Below are 21,652 nucleotides of genomic sequence, written 5' to 3' on the forward strand. Positions count from 1 at the left end.
CAATGTAAATGACTGGCAGCCACATATCTTGACATTTGTGTAAAGGGAAATGGTTAGGAGAGAAGAAAGTTCTGAGGGAGCAGAGATAATGTTAAAGGGGTATGATTTGTACAAAAGTATACTGGCGGCCCTGATTAGCTTATTAATTTCAATGATTCATTAAGTCATTGCACAAACATTTAGAGAGCGAATAATATGTGACATGTAATTTTTTTTTAAACGTAGAGACAGGGTCTTGCTCTGTTGCCCAGGCTGGATGGAGTGCAGTGGCGCCATCATAGCTCACTGCAACCTCAAACTTCTGGGTTTAAGTGAGCCTCCCACCTTAGCCTCCCAAAGTGCTGGTATTATAAGGGAGAGCCACCATGCCTGGCCTGTGCCATGTAATTTTTGTAGGTTCTGAGCATACTGAAATGAAGACATTGTCCAAGGTCTCAAGAAATCTTAAGAAGGCATTAATCATCACTAACTGTTTAAATGTGCAATCGCTGTAGTCATCATACAAGGGAACTCTGAAGTAGGGCTACAGACATGTGTGGAGGAGTGTGGTTTGTGAAATATAAGAAATCCTAGGTACTGATTTTGCCTGTGAGAATCAGGTAAAGGTCTCCTGAAGGAAATTTTTGAAGGAAGAAATCCCCAAAGGAGTCAAAGGTTATTTGTGGAAGAAAGACTGTATGTAAAGGATTACTGTTTGCAAAAAGAAAGCTGCAAGAATAGCAAGTTGTTCAGTACATTCAGCTGTAGAAATCCATGGTTGGGCAGAGGTGAATTGTAGAGGCGAGCCAAGTATCAGATAAAGCACAGAAATTGGGTGTTGTTCTGCAGATATTAGCAGAACCAGAGAAAGCTTTTTATTTTTGCAAAGATGGGATGACAAAACTTGCAGGTTACTCTAATCTCTCATTGCTGTGGGATGGATTGTAAAATGGGAAGAATGCAGGGGACCTGTAAGGTCATTGTAAGGCACTGATAATAGTGTTTGATGGCTGATACTGGGTTCTCTTCTAGGTGCCTGCAGATGTCTATGTATGGCACACTCCGGAATAGACTCATGGACCATCAATGAAGTGATGAGTATAAGAAAGAGTTCATTGGGAAGAAGCAAAAATAGGAATAGAATCCAGAAAAGCAAACTAAGAATTAGAAGCATATGATCTGGGCCAGGAAGAAAGGTATTATAAAATCTTGTGAAGAGATTGAAGGCAGGAGGAATAAAACAGGGTCAGATGCAACAAATTAAGTTCTTGAAGTGTGCTTTTGAATTTGGCAATTTGTTCACTGGTAATCATGGCAAGGACATTTTTAGTGAGTAGTTGGTGTAGAAGTCATGTAATCATGGAAAGGGTAAGGTGAGTGACACATGGGAATAGTGACTTCAGATTATTTGACCCTTAGGTTTGATAAAATATAAACGATCTAGTAATTGGTGGAAAGATTCAATTGAGAGACACTAAAATATGTTTACATGGAGAGAAAGGAACCAGAAGAACATGAAAACTTAATTGGGATATCACTGGCTTTTAGTGTTACCAAATTTATTTTCTGATAGTTATTAACAGTAGAAGGCAAATTCTTTATAATTATCATGACAACAGGTGCAGACTTAAGCTGGTAAACTGGGATGCTTTCACCCTTGGGTTTATGTGAAAAGTCCTCAAATGGGAAGATTTAGACCACAGGTGACAAACTACCTCTCCAGGCTGTCAGAAAAATGTTAAGGTTAGAATGAAGCAGGGTCACAGGTGGAAAGGCCTTAGGTAGGTAGACAAAACACATGAAGGAACCAAATCCTATCTGGGAAAAACAGTAAAATGATCAATAAAATTGAGACATTAATTCCAACAAAGGCTTGTGATTGTACTAAGACAAACTAAGACAAACTAAAAATGCTGCTTTCACTCTGAAAGGTGCTCTTACTAATAGCCTATCAGGAAAATTAACGATCAAAGAAAGTGAAAAAATTAACTCACAACACCCTGTTACCCTTTAATTAAAACACATGTGTCCTAACTTACCCGAGTTTTCTCAGCCTTGAAAAAGTTCCTGAGGGGACAGCAGCAGTGCAAACTTCCCCTGCTTCCTCAAGAGACAGTACCAGATGCCTTCCACGGTCAAGGTCAAGTTCTGCTACATGAGAAACAGGAAAAGCCAAGTATCACAGCCGCTTGTTATCAGTACCCTGAAACAGAAAAGAACGCCATTTCTGCCCTTTAAAAGCTACAACTTTCTCGCTGCCTAACATCTCCTTCCTCCCTCTACGTGTCGTGGCCACTATTTTTTTTTCAAATAAATGAACTTATGCTTTTGTATATCCTAATCGTTGTCCGACAATTCCCCGCCCCAGGCTATTATTAGCTCCGTAAATCCCGTTAAATAAACCAACGTGAAAGACAGCTGCCATAGCCAAAATACCTTCAGATGGTAGAGCTTTTTTCACGCTTCCTTTGTTCTGAGCGCGCGAGATCCGCCATTTTAAGGTAGCTGCAGACCTTGAGAAACACGAAAGTACACTAAGCCATACAGTAAAAGCGGCTTCCGTGTGACCAAGTTAGAACCGGACGAAACATCTATTAAACAAAACAGCATTACCTTCGCCATCAGTGACAGCCCTTCATGTGACAAAATGGGTGGCCCTGAAAAGGGCCTTTTGTGAGCGGTTTGTCTTAAGGGACATGAAACCAGGAGCAGGAAAACGTTAGCCACCAAATCCGTAAAGAGTGCGTCCTTGGCGCTTGAGAGCGTAGACAACGTCCATAGCTGTGACTGTCTTGCGTTTGGCGTGTTCCGTGTAGGTGACAGCGTCCCGAATCACGTTCTCCAGAAACACTTTGAGCACCCCTCGAGTCTCTTCATAGATGAGGCCAGAAATGCGCTTAACACCGCCACGACGAGCTAAACGACGAATTGCAGGCTTAGTGATGCCCTGGATGTTGTCACGCAAAACCTTACGGTGGCGCTTAGCGCCCCCCTTGCCCAGGCCCTTCCCGCCTTTCCCTCGACCAGACATAGTGACCAGTAAAGAATACCAGCACTATTGAAACCTAAAAGCTTGAGGCAGCTTCTTATATATCAATTTTGCGGACCTTTTTGAAAACTGAAACAGCGGGGCGGGAACGAGACTTCTGTCCCCGCCTCTTCTCTACCTTATTGGGCGCCCCCTACCATTGCCTAGGGAGAGAAAGGGCGTAGAGGAGAGAAGAAAAGCCAGTCTGCGTCTGGCTCCTTCCTGTTTTCTTGTCTGGGTCCTGAATCAGTGGTTTCTGTGTCCTCTAGTCCAGTGCCTGTGGGCTCTCTCAGAGAACTAATATTGTATTAATACAAGTCTCCTAACTGGTCTTACTTGTGAAACGAAGCAGTAAAGCTACATTTGTTTACAAAATGGAGAGATACCACAATAAAATTAATTTTTAAGTGTGAATATTCTTTAGAAAGACGTATTGTAAATTCTTACAATCTACCAATATTCATTATTAAATTTGGCCAGTCATGAAACGTTGCGTTTGACACAGGCAAGCATAAATACATTGTTTTCAGCACTCCTGATAAACAGGGAGCTCTAGGAAGGGGTGCCAATATTAATTGAATTTACATTCTTTGTGTTCCGATTTATAAAGCACTATGTGCGGTGTTAATATGAGGAATCCCAGGCTGAAAGACCTAATCATCTAGTAAGTGGTATTGCTGGGCTTGACCCTGGAGTCATGACTTTGCGGTCTGTCACTGTTTCCAGGCCAGTTAAGAATTAACTTTACATTATGGTGAATAAACCTTTGTAAATTAACACTAATAAATTCTGTGAAATAGTATCCTAATAAAAAGAGTATCTGAACTAAAGTTCTACACACAGATCATATAGGTTGATACATTTAGTAGACAAATTTCAACATTTATTCGCACATAGCACACATTCACATTGAGTGCCTTTTATGTACTACGGAGGTAATTTTTAAAAATCCTTTTTCTGCTGGTGCTTACCTTATAGGCAGTCAGAAGATTATTCATTTCTTGGAGTTAAGTCTACTTGGGCTTTAATTTAGGTCCAGTTACCTGCAGGTATAGACACATGCATCTCCCATGCTCTCCTTTTTAATAAAGGCACCAAACAAACATCCTTCATTCATTCAACAATTTAGAGTCTACTACAAGCCAAGAATGGTGTACAAATACCAGGTTTACAAAGATAATCACCTCTGTTCTTTTAAAGAGCTCAAAGGGAGAAGAAAAGTAAACTCAGGGTGAGGGGTCAGACATCAGCCCAGTATATTCCTAGCTGCTGCCTAGTATCTGGTAGAGCATCACCCAGAAGCTTGTTAGACATACAGAGTTTGGGCTCAACCCCAAATCTACTGAATTCATATTGCATTTTTAATGAGATCTTCAGGTGGGTTGTATGCCCATTCAAGTTTGAGAAGAATTGTTTTAAAGCTGTTCTGTCCTATATTAGCCATTAGCAACATGCACTCATTTAATTTTAAATTAATTAAAATTAAAAATTAACTTCTTCAGTCACTCTAGCCACATTTAAGTGCTTAATAACCACATATGGGTAGTGGCTACTTATTGGACAGTGTAGATACAGTACATTTTCATCACTGCAGAAAGTTCTCCTGGGCTGGGCTGTGCTATCAGGAGGAATTTCTTCAGAGAGTTCCTAATTCAGACAAGAAGGGAAAGCGAAAGAAGTGTGCTGAATGCCTGGGTACCCAGGAAGTGAGGATTTTGAGTATTTTTGAAGTACAATAGAAACTAGCCAACTTTTGGGTGTATCAGATATTACAGATAGAGAAAAAGACATATATAAAGTAAATTGAACATTTTTATGAAATAAAATTAATACACCAAAGTTGTACTTGGAGGGGAGTTTCAAGGGGCCAGGGTCCTTAGGTAAGACCATCTGACAGAAAATTAAAATAAGTATGATTTCTCATGGACCTTCTGAACACATTTGATACTAATGCAAAGCTCTATTTTCTGTATAGTTCATGTTTTCTCTGCGTTTTTTGTTATTCATTCTACATAGTCACCTTTCTTTTGAAAACTTTGAAATTCACTGAATTATGGAATGCTTAAGCATTGCCCCTGTGGATTGACCTAGAGAACACTACTTGTATCTGTCATTTACTATGGTGGTTGTGGTGGTTGTGGAGTTAACACAAAACTGAGAGAACATGAAGCTGTAAATTAGTTAGCTGTCAGTTATCTAATGAGGTTTTGTTAGCTATTTTTTACATCTATGAAATAAATAGTTCAATCCTTAATGTAGTGCACAATCTACTGTTTTAGGTAATATACACATTTAGGATTCAAAAGCAATAAAAAACCTTTTCTTGAGGGCCACCTCAAAATAAGTGAAATTTTTCATGACTTCAAGCTTGCTGTCCCAGGGGTGAGCCAGCTTTCAGGAACGTTGTCCATGCTATAGTTTCAGAGAAGATAAACACCTGGGTGCTTATTTCAGAGAAGATAACCAATAGCACAATAACTACACCAAAGCCCTTTCCTTCTATAAACATCTGGAGAACTTTATTGGCAAAATTGAGTGTCCGTTATTGTCCTCCAGGAAGGGTAGAGATTTACTTACAATTAAGGAAATTGCCCTTATCTCGAATGCCTTTGCACATATTAGATACCTAACTAGCCATGGGAACCAGTAAGTGTTATATAATAATGAAATGGTGACATCTTCTAATTGAATCTATCTAATTTAGTAAGCAGTTACAATTACTCAACAACTGATGTTATGACTATGATAACGACCAAAATAATAAACATTTAGAAATCTGAATTTTAATTGTATTTTTATGACTACGTAATATAAAACTATGGACTCAAAAATGAAAAGGGCCTATAGTATTGTTGTGACTTTTGCTATTGACAATGATGGCATCAAAGATGACATGCTGCCCCTTCCTATAGACACTGATAAAATGCCTCACCACAGGAATAGAGTATTGCTAATCCAGTTCTATGAGTTTGCCTCTTTTACACACAGTAGTTGTATTTTTTTTTTTTTTTTTTTTTTTTGGCGTATAACATATTCTTAAGTCCCAGAGACTTGGTTTCAGTCTGTGCCTGCCAATAAATGATAATTTAAAATAAGTCAAGTGATTTTTCTAGAATTAGTTGAATAAGGAGAGATGACAACTTTAAAGTTGATTATTTTATTTTGGATTTATATGAAAAAAATTCCCCAATCGCTATTCAGCATAGGCAAGAATAAGTAGAATTTTGGAAATATGAGTATTTTTATTAGGAGAAACATAATGCCAAAATACTTTTCTTATTTATTTCTTTAACAAACATAGGGGTTAATTTCAGTATCTCATTATTTGATGCAAAATATTAAATTTGTGCTTACTTATCCTATAACAAGATAGTTCTATCCGGTCTACTGAATTGTAAACTGAAAGAGATGGAATAAGAAAACCACTCATGCTTGCTATGAAATGATTGCTCAACTCCTTAGGTGGACACATTCAGACAATTAATTTAGGTTCTGACAGCCTTGTTCATATATTGTGAGTAAAAAGCCTAAGGAGCATTACGAAAAGTCACAAAGCAATTTAAATGAGAATTTTTTTCTTTGTAATCCTCTGTGTCCATACTTGCAATTTTGGAATTTGTATTTTAAATGTAATTTTGAAATACAGAAAATATATACAAAATTCTATGCTAAATATTGAAGGAAGAAAGCTTATGGACAGAATGTCTTTCATTAAATTATTTAAAATTTTAAAGAGATGGTACATGATCACATAATCTCTCAATGCTTACAGCTCTCAATTCTCACATCTGGTAAAATGATGTCTATTTGCTGTTCTATAACTTCATGATTCAGTTTTCTTTCTTGTAGATGTGGTGTTTGGCCTCTAATCCCAATTCTAGGTCTGAAAAATTCTATGATCCTTATTTTTAAGAGAAGGTTGGTGACTATTAGCAATGTTTATCTAAAAGACAAATTGGAGCACTCTCAGTCTCAACTTTCTGAAAAATGTTTAAATTACTAAAACCCAGGGATCAACTACAGTTTACATACTGGTAATCCAAATACTTTTTTTTTTTTAAAAACCTATATTTTCTAAAATAATCATCAGTCTTGTACATAGAACTTTCTACCCCAGTGCCAATTCCTAAGAGCTTGATGCAAACAGCTTGCAGGAGAGCCTGTGCTATTGCTCCTGCGAAAAAGTCCAATTTCCCTATACATTTTAGTAAATATGAGTTTATTTATATAAAGTTGAGAAGATGAGAATACGCAGAACAATTTCCTGGAAGGGAGATTTGCAAATGAAACAGGGAGAAATAGTATTTTTAAGGAAAACCTGAAAGTTGTCTCGATTTGACCAAAGTTTGAAATAGAGTTGGGGGAATCAGGAAAGTTTCAGGGTGCCGGTTTTGAAACTAGGTATAGAAAATCAGGCAGGAATGAAGCCCAAAGTCTCTCGGATCCGTTTCCCCCAAATCCCTAATTATTTCATGCCCAGATTTCTTATATTTTTATCCTTTTTTAAGGGGCAACAAACACAGCCACGCGGCAGAGCCGAGGAGCCCTTCACTAGCAGCGCGGCTCATGGAACAGGGAACCAATCATCACTCAGCGTCTCTCTATATAAACCCTCAGCCTCCGGCGCAGAGGACACGCCGTTCTGACAGTTTGAGGTTACTTTTGGGTTTTCTGGTAAAACAGAGCCATGTCGGAAACTGCTCCAGTTGCTCCTGCTGCCCCCGCACCTGCGGAGAAAACACCTGTGAAGAAAAAGGTGAAGAAAGCAGGCGCAGCAGCTGGGAAGCGCAAGGCGTCTGGGCCTCCGGTGTCCGAGCTCATCACCAAGGCTGTTGCCGCTTCCAAGGAGCGCAGCGGTGTCTCGCTGGCCGCGCTCAAGAAAGCGCTGGCGGCTGCGGGCTACGATGTGGAGAAAAACAACAGCCGCATCAAGCTTGGTCTGAAGAGCCTGGTGAGCAAGGGCACTCTAGTGCAGACCAAGGGTACTGGCGCTTCTGGCTCCTTCAAACTAAACAAGAAAGCAGCCTCCGGGGAAGCTAAGCCCAAGGCGAAGAAGGCAGGAGCAGCCAAGCCCAAGAAGCCTGCGGGGGCATCCAAGAAGCCCAAGAAAGCGACTAGCGCCGCCACTCCGAAAAAGACCGCCAAGAAGACCCCAAAGAAGGCAAAAAAGCCGGCAGCAGCTGCTGGGGCCAAGAAAGTGGCTAAGAGTGCGAAGAAAACGAAGGCAGCCAAGCCGAAGAAGGCTGCTAAGAGTCCGGCTAAGGCCAAGGCTCCTAAACCTAAGGCAGCCAAACCTAAATCTGCTAAGCCCAAAGTTACCAAGGCTAAGAAGGCGGCTCCTAAGAAGAAGTGAAAAACTGGCGGGATGTTCCGCTTTGGAAATCTCAAAGGCTCTTTTCAGAGCCACCCACTGATCTCACTCAGAAGAGCTGAACCGGTTATTTCTTTAAATTCCCGCCGTGATGTGTGATTGGCCACCCGGTTACACTACGCAGGGCGCGCACACGCAGCAGCTCCGATACAAGATCGGTTACAATTCTTTACAAGGGTTTCTTTCACTTTGAAAAAATTTCGTTTCTAGCGCAAAGGAGGTGGTGTAAATACTCTATCCTAAAAGATAACTTGGTCTTGGGCAAGACGCCACCCGCGTAATGCTCACGCGGCCCAGGAACTTGTTGACCTTCTGGTCGTTACTAGTTGCCAGCTGCAGGTGGCGCCAGGTGCGCGTCTACCCGCGAGCGGAGTTACCAGCCTGTTCGAGAATCCTGGCCTGGTACTCTTGCACTGCCGCCAGGTACGCGGACGCGCCGGTCTCTACTCAGAGTAGTTGCCTTTGCGGAGGAGGCCCTGTATTCTGCCGACTGGGACCTGTAGGTCTGCGCAGGAAGACCGAGTCTTGTTCTTGGCGCGAGTGTGGCCTCCTCGGCTCTGGTGCCCAGACATGTTAGAAAAAATGCAATTCCACAAATAGACCAATTGTAGGAAGGGGTTACTATGTTATCTGGCTCAGTTTCGTAAAACTTGCTTTCCTGTTGGTTTGCTGAGGCTGTGTAAAGTGGCCAATCAGAACGTAGTTTTCGATTTATTTGCATAGTCTTCCGAGAGAAAATAACGCGCCAATCACAGGTTCAGATATTAAAATTTGTATATACTGGGAAACAGTCGAAAGGCCTGGATTTACGCGCCCCCCCCCCCGCACCCTCCCAGAAATCAATGGAATTCTCTTTTTAGAGACCCACGCACATTGTTGTCATTCTGCTTAAATCTGCATAATCATTGCTACCACCCTGATGCTAAGAAACAGAATGAAATGTAAAAGGCTTTTTTGGCAGTTTATAATCTACTCCGTTTTCCAGATTGCCTCCTCACAGGTTACTGAGAGGACCAGGGAGCCAGGATTAGTTGTTTAATGTGTTTGGTGAGTAGATAAGGAACTAGGACGGAAAAACAAAGCTTTTGGAAAGGTTGAATGCAGCTTGAAATTGGGGTCATCAGGGCAAAGAAAATAAGCTGTAGGAAGATGGGTTGACCTGGATATCTCACCATTTCCATTTCATCCTGGAGGCTGAGGCTTTTTCTTTTTGATTTTGGGAAAACCCACTTAGTTCTACTGATACCTCCTGAGAAAATATGACTTCTATAGACGTTTACGGGACTCTGGATGAGGAAAAAAATACATCTTTATATTCACAAACCCTAAATGCAATTTAATACTTCCTTTAATTGTTAGCACAGGCAATTAATCACTGGACTTCGCAGTACCTGTGACTTTTTCATCAATGGAAGACATTTTCATACCACTTTGCAGTTACTGCAGGGATCTTGAAATAAAGTTTACACTTACTGTCTTTCAAACTGATATTCATTATTAAACCTGCTGCTGGACCTTATTATTTGATGTGTTTGTAAAAATGCACACATATTATATGTACTTTAAAAAATTGGTAACTGTATTTTACTGTCACTATTATCCTGTATACTTTTATGTATTTTTGTAAAAAATCCGTTTGAGAAGGTGTATACAGATTTCCACAGACTCCAGAGTGCACAGCACAAAACAAGTCATGAACTCCTGAGCAGGTCTCCAGCAGGACCGTATAACATATATCCCTCATGATTAAAATGCCTCTGTATCTTATTTGTTTACATTTGCTTTTCGGGTTAATGGTGTATTAAATCGTACATCCTATTTAAACTTCTGGAAAAAACAAATGTAGCTTGTGAGTATCTTGTTCTCCTAAACAAGAATTCAGTTTGTTGTTTGTTTGTTTTTTTGGAACCACAGCTACATCCCATGTCTTTTTTCTAGAGAAAGCAACAAAACCTTCCATTATGAGAGTGGCTTGGTTAAGAAAGAGATCTGAATAAATGGAAGACTGTGAAATATCCACTCAAAATAATCTTTTTGAAAATAACAGATTGAATCATCAAATGGGAAAGTTAAGTTACGTGGGTGCCAGCAAAATCTTCCCCTTTGTTCTGTGAAGATTCGCTGAAAATCAACTGACAAAAGACATTAATAGAAAAGGCAAACAAATTTATTTGATTATAATTTTATGTAACGTAAGATCCTTCAGAATGAAGACCCAGAGATATAGAGGAAACTTGATTTTTATGCTTAGGTCCTACAAAGTAGAGCATTTATGTAGAAATATGATTGGGAAAAAAGGGTACAATCTAATGCTAACAGACTGGGGAAACCCAGCAAGGCTTGTCTGTCTAGATGCTTCTTGGCCTCTCTGAGCATACGTTCCTTCCTTCTGGGTATGGGGCAGGACCCTCTCTGGAATGGGGGACTTATAACAGATAATTTCTTTATGACCAGCTTTTACAAAGAAAGACAGGGGAAAAGTTAGTGTAATATTTTTAGGTTTTATGGCTGGCTTTGGAGAAATGGGGTTCTGGTTTCTATGACCTGCCTTGGGGAAGAAAGATTCTAGTTTCTATGGCCAGCCTCAGGAGAGAATGAGAGGCCAGAGACTGGAGACCAGGAGAAGGTCAGAGAGAAACTTTTGATTCTGAGGCTACAGAGAGAAACTTTTGCTTCTGAAGGACTTTATTTTGGGGTATCGTTCCCTGAGCCTCAACAAGGGGAACAGATATAGGAAGTCGTTAACATCCAAAATGAGAGTTAGGCTTTTGATGAAAAGTGATGAGGAATGAGAGATTTATGTGGGAATATGGCATTCAACAAGAGCAGTCCACATGACTAACATATCTCCAGTTCCTCAAGGTTTACAAAGCACTTCTGTAACTGTGCTAGTTGGCCCTCACTTTAACACATTTACATTATGTGTAGTTAAAATGCTTGTTTTAAAGTTAAGAAAACTGTGAATTAGAAAGGTGAAATGACCAGAAATGACCACTTACTATTAGGATACGGTGGACTTGGGTCTCAAAAGGTTTCTTGATTCCTAGTATCATCCTTGCACTGCTCTCTATCTATTACATCAACAGGAAAAGGGGTAAAGTTTTCCAGTTGTTTTTTAGGCTCCCTGAGAAAGAAGCAGAGTTCAGGTATTTCAGTTTTAGGCCCATTGTGAGCTATCCATTTCACAAGCCCTTTGGAAAACAAAAGAAGCAATTAAACATGATAGTTCAATCAATGACCTTCTAGAGTTTTACTCTCATCTCCATAAATTCATATTCATATTCCTTTGTCCTGGACAGGCCCTCATTTTCAAGGAAACTCAAACTTATTTAAATCTTCCTCCATTTCCCGAAATTTTTGTGGCAGTTACATCAAGGTTACAATGAATGTCTTAGGATGGATAAAGAAGAGTAAAGATGTCTTAGCATGGAAGTTGTGAAGGGCATTTTCATATTTTCTGCTGGAGAGTACTTATGCATATGGCATAAGTCTGAAACAAAAACAATTTTTAGAACCAGCCTGAAGTCACTACTTTCTACTTTCTCCTTAGTAATTGCCTGGCTCCTTTTAACTGGAGGAGGTTGATTTTCATGGTACCGCCTGGAGGCCTCTATTATCCCTGTAACTCAGTCACTAAATCATGTTGACTTTTAAAGAATTCTCAGTAAATCTGACATTTTCTCCCTTCTTATTCTCTTCATCCTCTCACAGCTGGGGTGATGCCACTGCTCCTAACCAGTTCCCTAACTCTAGTTTTAACAGTCTCTAATTCCTAAATTCTGGTCATTCCCCAAAAACAAAACCAAAATATGCCTCATGAAAAGGGCTATTGGCCCGCTGCCTTAAGTTCAAGTGAAAATTCTGTAGTTTCTTTTCATAATAATACCTTCTGCTCACAGGAACAGGAGGCACTAATAACTCAAACTTTTCTATTCCTTCTTTTTAAATCTTTTTTTTGTTTGTTTGTTTTTACAATTCTGTTCTCTGGCAAATCCCTCTACCAATGAGAATCTTTCCAGTGTTTCAATTCCGTCTTAAGGTATATTTCCAAGAAAAAATTTCTCTAATTTAAATTTTAAATTATTATTACTTAAATTTAAAATACCTTTGATAATGTGCTTTCATGGCATTTAATAGTTTGTTACATTATCAATAGAAACAATTCAATGCATTTATTCTTTTCTCTCATTAACTAAACTGAACTCTAGAATAGCAGTCTTCTCTTCTTTTTCACTACTCTCTGTATGTGTATAACTGACTGAGTTTTTTTATTCCTATCAAATGGATCAGATTATTGCTAGATATTAAATTCAATGATTTTGTTTTCTGTTTTTCTGTGTAGGAAACTAAGGATAATAAATTCCTCTGCCCCTTTTATAACCCTTCTCTCCATGGCTTTATGTACAGACTATCTTCCTTATCTTCTGAATTATACCATTTCAAGGTATTGGAGAAACTACAAAAGAAAAATTAAATATATATATATACCTTTGCAGTAAAAAATTTGTAACTTTGCAGTAAAAATTCTCAGATGTAAAATATCAATGTTTACTGTGGGCAGATGGGGAAGGGAGGATGTGAAGAAATATTAATACTAAAATAGGATTTCTTAATTGTCATGTTTTGTAGTTCTTATTTCTGTAAAATAAAGCTACTGGTTATTTAGGGCTTATATACTGTTTTTAAAATTATGTGTGCTTGGAGGCAAACATATAAACCTGAAATGGATATACAACATAATATACCAACAGATACATATAAAATATGACCTGACAAATCTGTCAGATTTGTGATCTTCCCTGAATAAAATCACAATTTAAAAACATCTGATAGTAACCACTACGATCTCAGGGTATGCCTTTTAGAATTAAAAAAAAAATTGTGTGTATGTGGCTAATTCATCAAGACTATTACTTGAATGGTAGGCAGAAAGGGTAACAATTGTCAATGCTAAGGTTATATTTTTATGTTAGTGTATCTGTTACATTTCTGTGCAATTTGCTGTAATAATTATAGTATGATAGAACTTCACAATTATATAGGACCCTGCAAATGTTTAAACTCATTCATTTCTTTTATCATATATGAAAAAATTAAGATTGTGCCAACATAGAAATGTTAGTCTTCCTTTGACAGCTTTTCCAGGTGATAAAGCCCTGGGTAACCAATGAGGATTATGGTGATGCTGATTGTTTAAAACAGTAATGCCTAATAGGGATAGGTTTGGCTGTAACACTTACCTGAAACTTTCTTAGTTTTAGCTTCCTTATCTGTTTAGTACTAATAGAATAATAATTATGAATATTAGATAGTAGATAACTATTGAATTTATAATTTTGGAGGCTTAATAAAATAATACACAACTTCTGGCCTATTGCAACCACTTAATAACTATTGATTTTTTTCCTATTTAGTAACTATATATTAAAATTACATAAACTCTAATCTTTTATTTGGTAACTAGGAATACACTAAATGGTAACTTCTGTTTGTTCAATAATTTTTATTTTAAATGTCAGTTTGACTAGATAATTTCTGAGGGTTTGTTTTAGGCAAAGGACCATGCTACATGTGGTGGATCTAATAATGCTAGAAGATGCTTTCTATGCCCACTAAGTCCTCATATCTTGAAGTCTAACTGTTGTGAGACAGAAACATGAGTTAAAAACATACTGAGCTAGAATCTCTAAGAAAGTACAGATAGGGGAAACTACATTCAAATATGCAAAGCCTTTATCCAACATAATAGGGGATCACTATATTACAAGTATCTAGGACTCCATTTATTTTAATTATGAACAATTAAGAATTTTTCCTCATGTACTAAGTCTCCCCAGCTCACAGCACCCAAGTCTTTATGTCTGACAGGCTTCCAAGAAGAAAAATTCCCTCTATAAACTCTACAGGACTTCTTACAATGGCTACCTTGGGCTGTGTATTTATTTACAGCTTTGTCACTGTTAATTGTATCACTCGACTAATCTCTTTCCTTAGTGATATTTCAGGGGAAATGGCACATTTTAATAAAAATTAATAGAAACTTCTCAATTACAGGTAAAGCTACTACACCTCATTTCGAAACTGAGAAATTTGCTAAAATGTTTAAACATAAAATCATTTTCAATAGCATATAGTATCCCAAACAGTAAATAGCCTTCTACATTTCCAAATAACAACCTGCATGATTTCAGAACAGAATTCCTTATTTCTCTTCCTTTCAACTACCAGTTTAGAAATTGTAAGGAAATTGTTACATTCATGGGAAGGGAATATCTGTTTAACATGGTATACAAATAACTGCTTTTGTATGGATGAGAAAGCAAGAGCAGAAGACTTCTTGCAAAAGAACTTTCAAACTGCCAAAGGATTTTCATGTTTTAATAAACGTCAGGTACTTTTATGAGACTTGATTTAGACATTAAGATAGGTAAGTTAAAAAAGTTGAAAAGTTTCCTGTGAGGATGTTAGCTGTAAAGTTGAAAAGTCTCATGATTTCTGCATTCTTCATTCACACTAAGAAGAGGTAATGTTTGTGACATACCCATCTGCTGTTTGCTGCTTTGGCTCTTGCAGTTTAGACCAGGGAAAGGCTGCCAAGTCCGTAAAAGCCGTCTGTCCATGCCACGAGTTCTTAGATGTTCCAGCTAATGACTTAAGCCTCAGAGGCGCAGGGGTGTATATCTAACCTCTCCGAGGAAGGCGCTAACGTTCGCCAGCAAATAGCTCGTCCTCAAAATCTTGGAGAAGGGCATCTTGCACTGCTTCAAGCTCAAAAATACACTCGGGAAGGCCAAGCCCAGGGCGTTGAAGGCTTGTTCACGCAGTCAAACCCAAAAAAATCTCAGGCCACCACCTGGAGGAGCGCCAAGAGCCAGAAAATAGGCAGCGGGGGGGAATCAAGATAGTGGCTAAAGTTAGAAATAAGCCACAAACTTAACATGGTCAAGGATAAACCTGTGAAACCTATGGAAACTATGGAAACGCGGGCAAGATGGCGGTGCCCAAAGGAAAACGTGGGGAACGCGTTTGCTTTAACATCCGGAAAATGTTCCTTTACTGTACTGAGCTGTGTACCAAACACACGACATAGGCCTTCTGGGTTAGTGTAAACTTCATTTAGCTGCCTACTGAAAATATCTGTTAAGTATTACGGCCTCTTTTCATAGACAAAGTGGTTGGCTCTGAAAAGAGCCTTTGGATTTAAAGGTAGCACTCACTCAAGACAATTTACGCCCTCTCTCCACGAATGCGGCGCGCGAGCTGGATATCCTTGGGCATGATTGTGACACGCTTAGCGTGGATAGCGCACAAGTTAGTGTCCTCAAAGAGCCCCACCAGATAGGCCTCGCAGGCCTCCTGCAGCGCCATCACCGCCGAGCTCTGGAAGCGCAGGTCGGTCTTGAAGTCCTGCGCGATCTCACGCACCAGGCGCTGGAAAGGCAGCTTTCGGATCAGCAGCTCCGTCGATTTCTGGTAGCGGCGGATTTCGCGCAGGGCCACAGTGCCAGGGCGGTAACGGTGGGGCTTCTTCACGCCGCCAGTGGCCGGCGCGCTCTTACGAGCCGCCTTGGTGGCCAGCTGCTTCCGTGGAGCCTTCCCCCCGGTAGATTTGCGAGCAGTTTGCTTGGTACGTGCCATGGCTTGCCTGCTAAATAAGCGAACCAGAGAATTTGCCTTGCTCCTCTATTTATACAGGAACAGCATCACTCTGATTGGATTGTGGACAATTCCTGGTAGTCATCGGTTGCCACATTCCGGAAGTGCTTGGAGGGATTTACGATTGGTTTATTTTTTTAGTGCAGGTTTTTGATTGGTAAATTTCAATTAGTAGACAATTCTCTCCTTTTAAACAATCATTTTCCAAATGATTAATTTCTTTGATAACGTTTCAGACTTTCAAGCACGACCCACAGACACATTAATCGTTTAACTTTGTATTTTTGAATTTCTATCCTGTTTGACTATACAAAAAAGAGTGTTCGAAAGAGGAAGCGCTTTAAAATTCCTTTTCAAAACATCCGCCATTTTCGGCTTAACTGGTTTTTATCAGAATGTTATTCCCCTAACTTACACAGTTATTTAAAAATCCATTGTTTAAGCATCTCCTCATAAGTCCTAGTTTTATTATATTTGCATATCTAATTCACTAAAGCATGGTATTCCAAGATGTATTGTTTAAACGTAAATAATTTTGTGTTCATTTTGGGTACGCGCATAAAAATTCTAGTATCTTGGAATCCCTGGCTCTTCAATATCGGGTTTAAAGTAAACGCTATATTTTTTGTTGAAATCCAAATGTCTCCCAGGCTATAATGGCAAGAGCTGTCCAAAAAAAAAATTGCAACGTAAAATCTTGAAAAAGATGGCGGCGAAGAGAGTGTTAGCCAATTTCTTTCTAATACCACAATGGCGCAGCATCTCGGGATTCCTGCTGGAGAAACCTGAGGTGTCTCCGGCAATTTATCACACATCCAACAGAACTGCTGTTGGGACTGGACTCACTCAGAAAACAGGACTTCTTCCCTTGTTTTTCGGGTCCAAATGCGACAGTTCCCCATTATTTTGAAAATTAAAATACGACGTTTAACGGGAAGAAGGTTCAGTGAATGCAGTTATAACATAGTATTGTAAATCAACCTTTCGGATTTCCTGGTTCGTTTTTCCAACCAATAAAAAAAAACGCAGTTTGGTGCTTCTAATTTGCATACTCGTAATCCATTGGCTATTTGGTCCAATCAGAGTTTAGATTTATAAATTGTGGTTTGTATAAACGTACTAGAAATATAAGGCAAACGCTGAAGCAGATTCATGGTGACACTGGTCCATCTTCCAATGCCTTGTATATGAATTTGTTCCAGTGCTGGACCATCACCTTCAGGGAGACTCAGGCAGCTGTGTGTCTGTTGGTGCCCAGGCTGCTGGCTATGCAAACTGTTTGAGGAGGGCACCAAGGCTCTCACCAGCCCCAAGTAAAAGTTTTCTAGATGTCAGTTCTCTTGGTGTTCTTTACAGAGCCCATATTTATAGTGCATTTTGTAAACAACTCTTTTTACAATTTAACCTGTTCTAAAAATGTAAGAAACACTGTGACAGTGTGAGTGGTGTATTTGAACTTTTCAGTGCTAAAAAGATTTTGTGTATAGTAGGGTAGGCAATGTGCTAAAGCTCTAAAGGTTTCTAGTATTGTTAAATTCTGGACTTTTGTAATTTTAGTCCTTAAAGCATTTAAATAGTGATGTTTTAAATGCATTAATGACCTTAAACTTATGCCATAGTTATTTAGGTTTTAAAAGGATTGTATAGTGGATACCTGTGGCATTCACTTAATGCTTACATTACTTGTTTTTCGATTGTTTCAAAAATGGTGTGCACACTGTAATATTAATACACTATTAATTATGTGCTTTACAAATTTAAAGCTGTGTTGTATAGAAGAGACATAATGTCAAATATACAATAGATACTGGACTAGTCCTGGTGAAGTTTAATCTTACTGCTGTTACTAGTGATGACTGTTTCCAAGTAAGTTTTTGTTATCCACTTTATCTTGTATTTGCCTTGAGGCTATCTATTATTGATTTAACTTTACCTACACAGGGTTAATACATGTTCTGAACACATTATTTTGACCCATTTTTCTTTTTTATTTTATTTTTGTATTCTCTGCCTTCAGTTGGTGTTTGGTTCTGTATTCATTTAGACAGGGGAAAAAAATCTGTAAATGCTGGAATCACAGCCTATGGATAAAAATCTATTGGTTTCACATGCAAATGTTTTGAATTAGTGAAAGCAAAATGAGTTAGATATTTTTCCTGTTGCATTTGAGCACATGTCAAGGATTAAAAATGTGCTTTTCAAGTAGCCAGAAAGGCATGACCAATATTTGTGTTATTCTAGAAGTGGGTGCAGGTATGGAGGGTGCCATAATTGTGAAATAGAATATTCACATGACAGGAGATACAAATCTATATCTGTATCTATATATCTACACCTAATGTATACATATATATTTAATGTAAGATTTTCTTTAGGTAAAGTTTGTAGCTTCAGTTTGCCATTTCTGTTATTTTACATGGAAAGTGGATTATTGAAGATGACAAGTATGTTTGCTAAGTATTAGTTATCTATTACTGCATAATTACCTCAAATTTAGTGGCTTCAGACAACACGTGTTATGTTGAAGTTTCTGTGGGTCTCGGCATGGCTTAACTATGTCCTTTGTAAGAATGCTCTCAAGGTTTGGGCCAGAGCTGTGGTCTTTTGGACATTTGACTTGGGATGGGTCAGCTTCTAAATGCACTGTGGCAATTGATATAATTTGTTTCTTTGCAGGCCTGAAGGTTTCATTTTCTTGGTGCCTGTTGGCTGGAGAGGCTTCCACGTTATTAGCTGGAGGCCATCCTCAGTTTTTAAAGAGCCCTCTGAGTTTCTTGCCATTTGGATCCCCATCATAGACACTTCCATCAAAGCCTTGACTCTCTTCCATCAAAGAGTCAAGCAACATGTTACAGTCATAGATAACATAATTATATACACAAAAATATTTGTATACTGTCACCTTTGCTTTACTCTGTGGGCTACACATAAGTCATTGATCATGTCCATATTCAAGGGCCTGGAATTCACAAGGGTAAACCCCAGGAGAGGAGATCACAGGGGCCACCTTAAGAGTCTATCCATCGAAGTTAGTTACCTATCAGGAAAAATAAAAGATGTCTAAGAACCCAAGAACCCAAAGAAAGTTTACTAACATAACTGCAACTCTCTCCCTCACCCAGTACTTTGACGAGATCAGGTGCGTTCAGGGTGGTATGGCCGTAGACCCTCACCCAGTACTTTGGTTCAGTTAGCCATCAGGCAGGAATCTGTTCCAGGTAAGAAGGGCACTATATACCTTGAGGTGCTTTTAAATAAGCACTGCCAGTGACCTCATGTAGAAACCGTAGGAGAGGAAAAAATTCTTGTATTTCTACCTTTCTGAGATTCTAAGTTTTCTAAGTTCTGGGCTGGGTCTCCTGTCCCACACAGAATAACAAGAGAGAAACACAAATTTATTTAATATAAGAGTTAAATGACATGGGAGCCCTCATAAAGAAATGAAGACCCAAAGATGTTCAAGCTGAACATTTATATCACGAATTGGATAAAAAGTAGTAAATTACGAAAACGTGACAAGGCAAAGGGGCTTGGGCTAGGGCAATTAATGTTGGCAAAATAAATAAGAAGACAAATTAGTTTAATATGGTTTGTGTGTACAGTTTTTTTTCCCACCTCCCCATCTCTGGTGATAAGAATGCTACTTTCATTTTGGTATAGGTAGGGCATCTCCTGATTTCAGAAAGAAAAAGAAAAGATCAGAGTGCCTGCCCTTCTTACACCTGCTGTTTTTTAAGTGCCTAAATTTAGTTCAAAATACTCCCTGTGCTAACGTGGCATATTTGGGGCTGCAATATTCTGCCACCCTTCCAAGCCAAAATGGAAGACACAGTTTACCCTGTTCTTATTTGGGGACTTTTTTTTCCTTTTCCATTTGCAAATACTGCCACATTAGAAAACCTTTGGTGTAGCTGAGTCCTAGCACTTAGCTATTTGTTGGTGTATATCGGTCTCTGGCTTTTAGCTGAGAAAAGAAACCAGAGAGTTTGTGAGATGAATTAAAGCTCTTGACTTTATTATAAAATATCAGAGAACACATTTGACAAGACATGAAACAAATCTCAAATACTTGTGGATTAAAACATATTTTAATAGTAATCAGTTTAGAACATCCAAATATAAAATGCTTTAGGGAGGGAGAGAATATAAGCTCCCACGTGCCACCTAGGCCAGCTTGTATGTGCCTTTACTCTCCAGTTAAGATCATTCTTGCCTTTTCCTTCAGCTGCCCAACTAGTGGCTGAGCATTTAAAATCTACCAGTTTTTTGTTTTTCCTTGCTTCTTTTCTTTCTTTCTTTCTTTTCTTTCCACCTTTCTTTCGTTCTGTCTTTTTTTTTTTTTTTAGATTTGATTAGGCTAATACTTCATATATAGAGCAATACTTAAACTGGTTTCCCAATGAATATAAAAGTTTTATTTTCAGGAAAATAGTATTAATTCTGGATTTTTTAAATATATGATAGGCTGAACAAAACAATGTTTGAAATCCACTGGATTAATTACGTGAGGTATAGAAACTCTTAAGAACCAGGAAATAAAGACTACTGAAGTGTTGTAGGGGACTTAGGAATTGGGAACTTTGTATTATAAATACCATAAGGAAGGATATAAATCCTGTAACAATGCATAACATTAAACACACTAAAATCTGGAAAGGCATGATAAACTGCATTAAACAAGTCAGATCACAAAGCAAACTCAGTAATTCCAGTTGCTGTTAAGTGAGAAACATAGAACGTGAAACATCAATCCAAAGTTACTAGCCTTTCAAACGAAAGGAGCTGAGGCCCTGAAAAGGGCCTGGAGGGTTGTTCCCAATTTTGAGTTACTTGGGCTCAGACTTAGCCACCAAACCTAGGCCTAGAGAGTGTGGCCCTGCTGTTTGAGTGTGCTCTGTAGGTGAGGGCATCCAGGATCACGTTCTCCAGGAACACCGTGAGCATCCCACGGGTCTCAGATCAGATCGGAGATCAGTTAGACCCTGCCACTTCGAGCTAGGGGCCAGAGGACGGGTTTAGTGATATCCTGGATATCGCTGTGAGGACCTTCCAGTGGCGCTAGGTGCTGCCTTTTCCTAGACCTTTCCCACCACTGCCCGACTAGACATCACTAGGAAGCAGAAGCAAAATAACCTAGTACCGACAAACGCCGGTCGGAATAAATATGAAATTCTTATTTGTAAGCCTATAGCTGACCTTTCTGAAAACCAGAAATCTGGATGGTGTGGAAAGACGGGAGGGGCGAGTTCGAAACCTAATTAATTCCTGCCCACGAATGCCCTCAGGTTTGTGAGTTCCTTTGTTCATTTCCCGAGTTTTCTTCAACCTGCCCTATTTTAGGGCATTTAACAAAATTCTTTCAATCACAGAACTGAAACACTTGCACCTTTCAACCTAACATCCATTTTGCAAATTTGAATTATTTAGGATTTGTGTGCAAGTCTCTACTGGAATTTTACATTACCATGCATTTAAAACGCGTATCTGAAATGCCTATAAGTTTCTTTCTTCTCTCCTTTTCAAGGAAAAAAATCCGTACACTTTAAATCAAAGTAAATTGGTTGGAGATATTGCTAAAATGGCCTTACAGGGAGCAAGGAAAGAACTGAAATCCATTG

General features: G+C 38.9%; 3 protein-coding genes across 3 annotated transcripts; 1 reads left to right on the top strand and 2 right to left on the bottom strand.

The window, feature by feature from the left end:
• Positions 1 to 2,122: 2,122 nt before the first annotated feature.
• LOC138398880 (histone H4) lies at positions 2,123 to 3,010 on the bottom strand. Its single transcript, XM_069493334.1, has 3 exons — positions 2,593 to 3,010; positions 2,416 to 2,492; positions 2,123 to 2,182 (listed from the first exon to the last, which is right to left on the bottom strand). Exon 1 carries the CDS (start codon positions 3,008 to 3,010, stop codon positions 2,699 to 2,701), a length of 312 nt encoding a protein of 103 aa, XP_069349435.1. The 3' UTR covers positions 2,123 to 2,182; positions 2,416 to 2,492; positions 2,593 to 2,698.
• A 4,684-nt stretch (positions 3,011 to 7,694) lies between these two features.
• On the top strand, positions 7,695 to 8,360 carry LOC138398911 (histone H1.3). The gene has a single exon (XM_069493364.1). It carries the CDS (start codon positions 7,695 to 7,697, stop codon positions 8,358 to 8,360), a length of 666 nt encoding a protein of 221 aa, XP_069349465.1.
• A 6,440-nt stretch (positions 8,361 to 14,800) lies between these two features.
• LOC138398837 (histone H3.1) lies at positions 14,801 to 16,057 on the bottom strand. Its single transcript, XM_069493289.1, has one exon. It carries the CDS (start codon positions 16,014 to 16,016, stop codon positions 15,606 to 15,608), a length of 411 nt encoding a protein of 136 aa, XP_069349390.1. The 5' UTR covers positions 16,017 to 16,057; the 3' UTR covers positions 14,801 to 15,605.
• Between the last annotated feature and the right edge of the window lie 5,595 nt (positions 16,058 to 21,652).

Source organism: Eulemur rufifrons, chromosome 18, assembly GCF_041146395.1.
Source record: "Eulemur rufifrons isolate Redbay chromosome 18, OSU_ERuf_1, whole genome shotgun sequence".
Classification (NCBI taxonomy): Eukaryota; Metazoa; Chordata; class Mammalia; order Primates; family Lemuridae; genus Eulemur; species Eulemur rufifrons.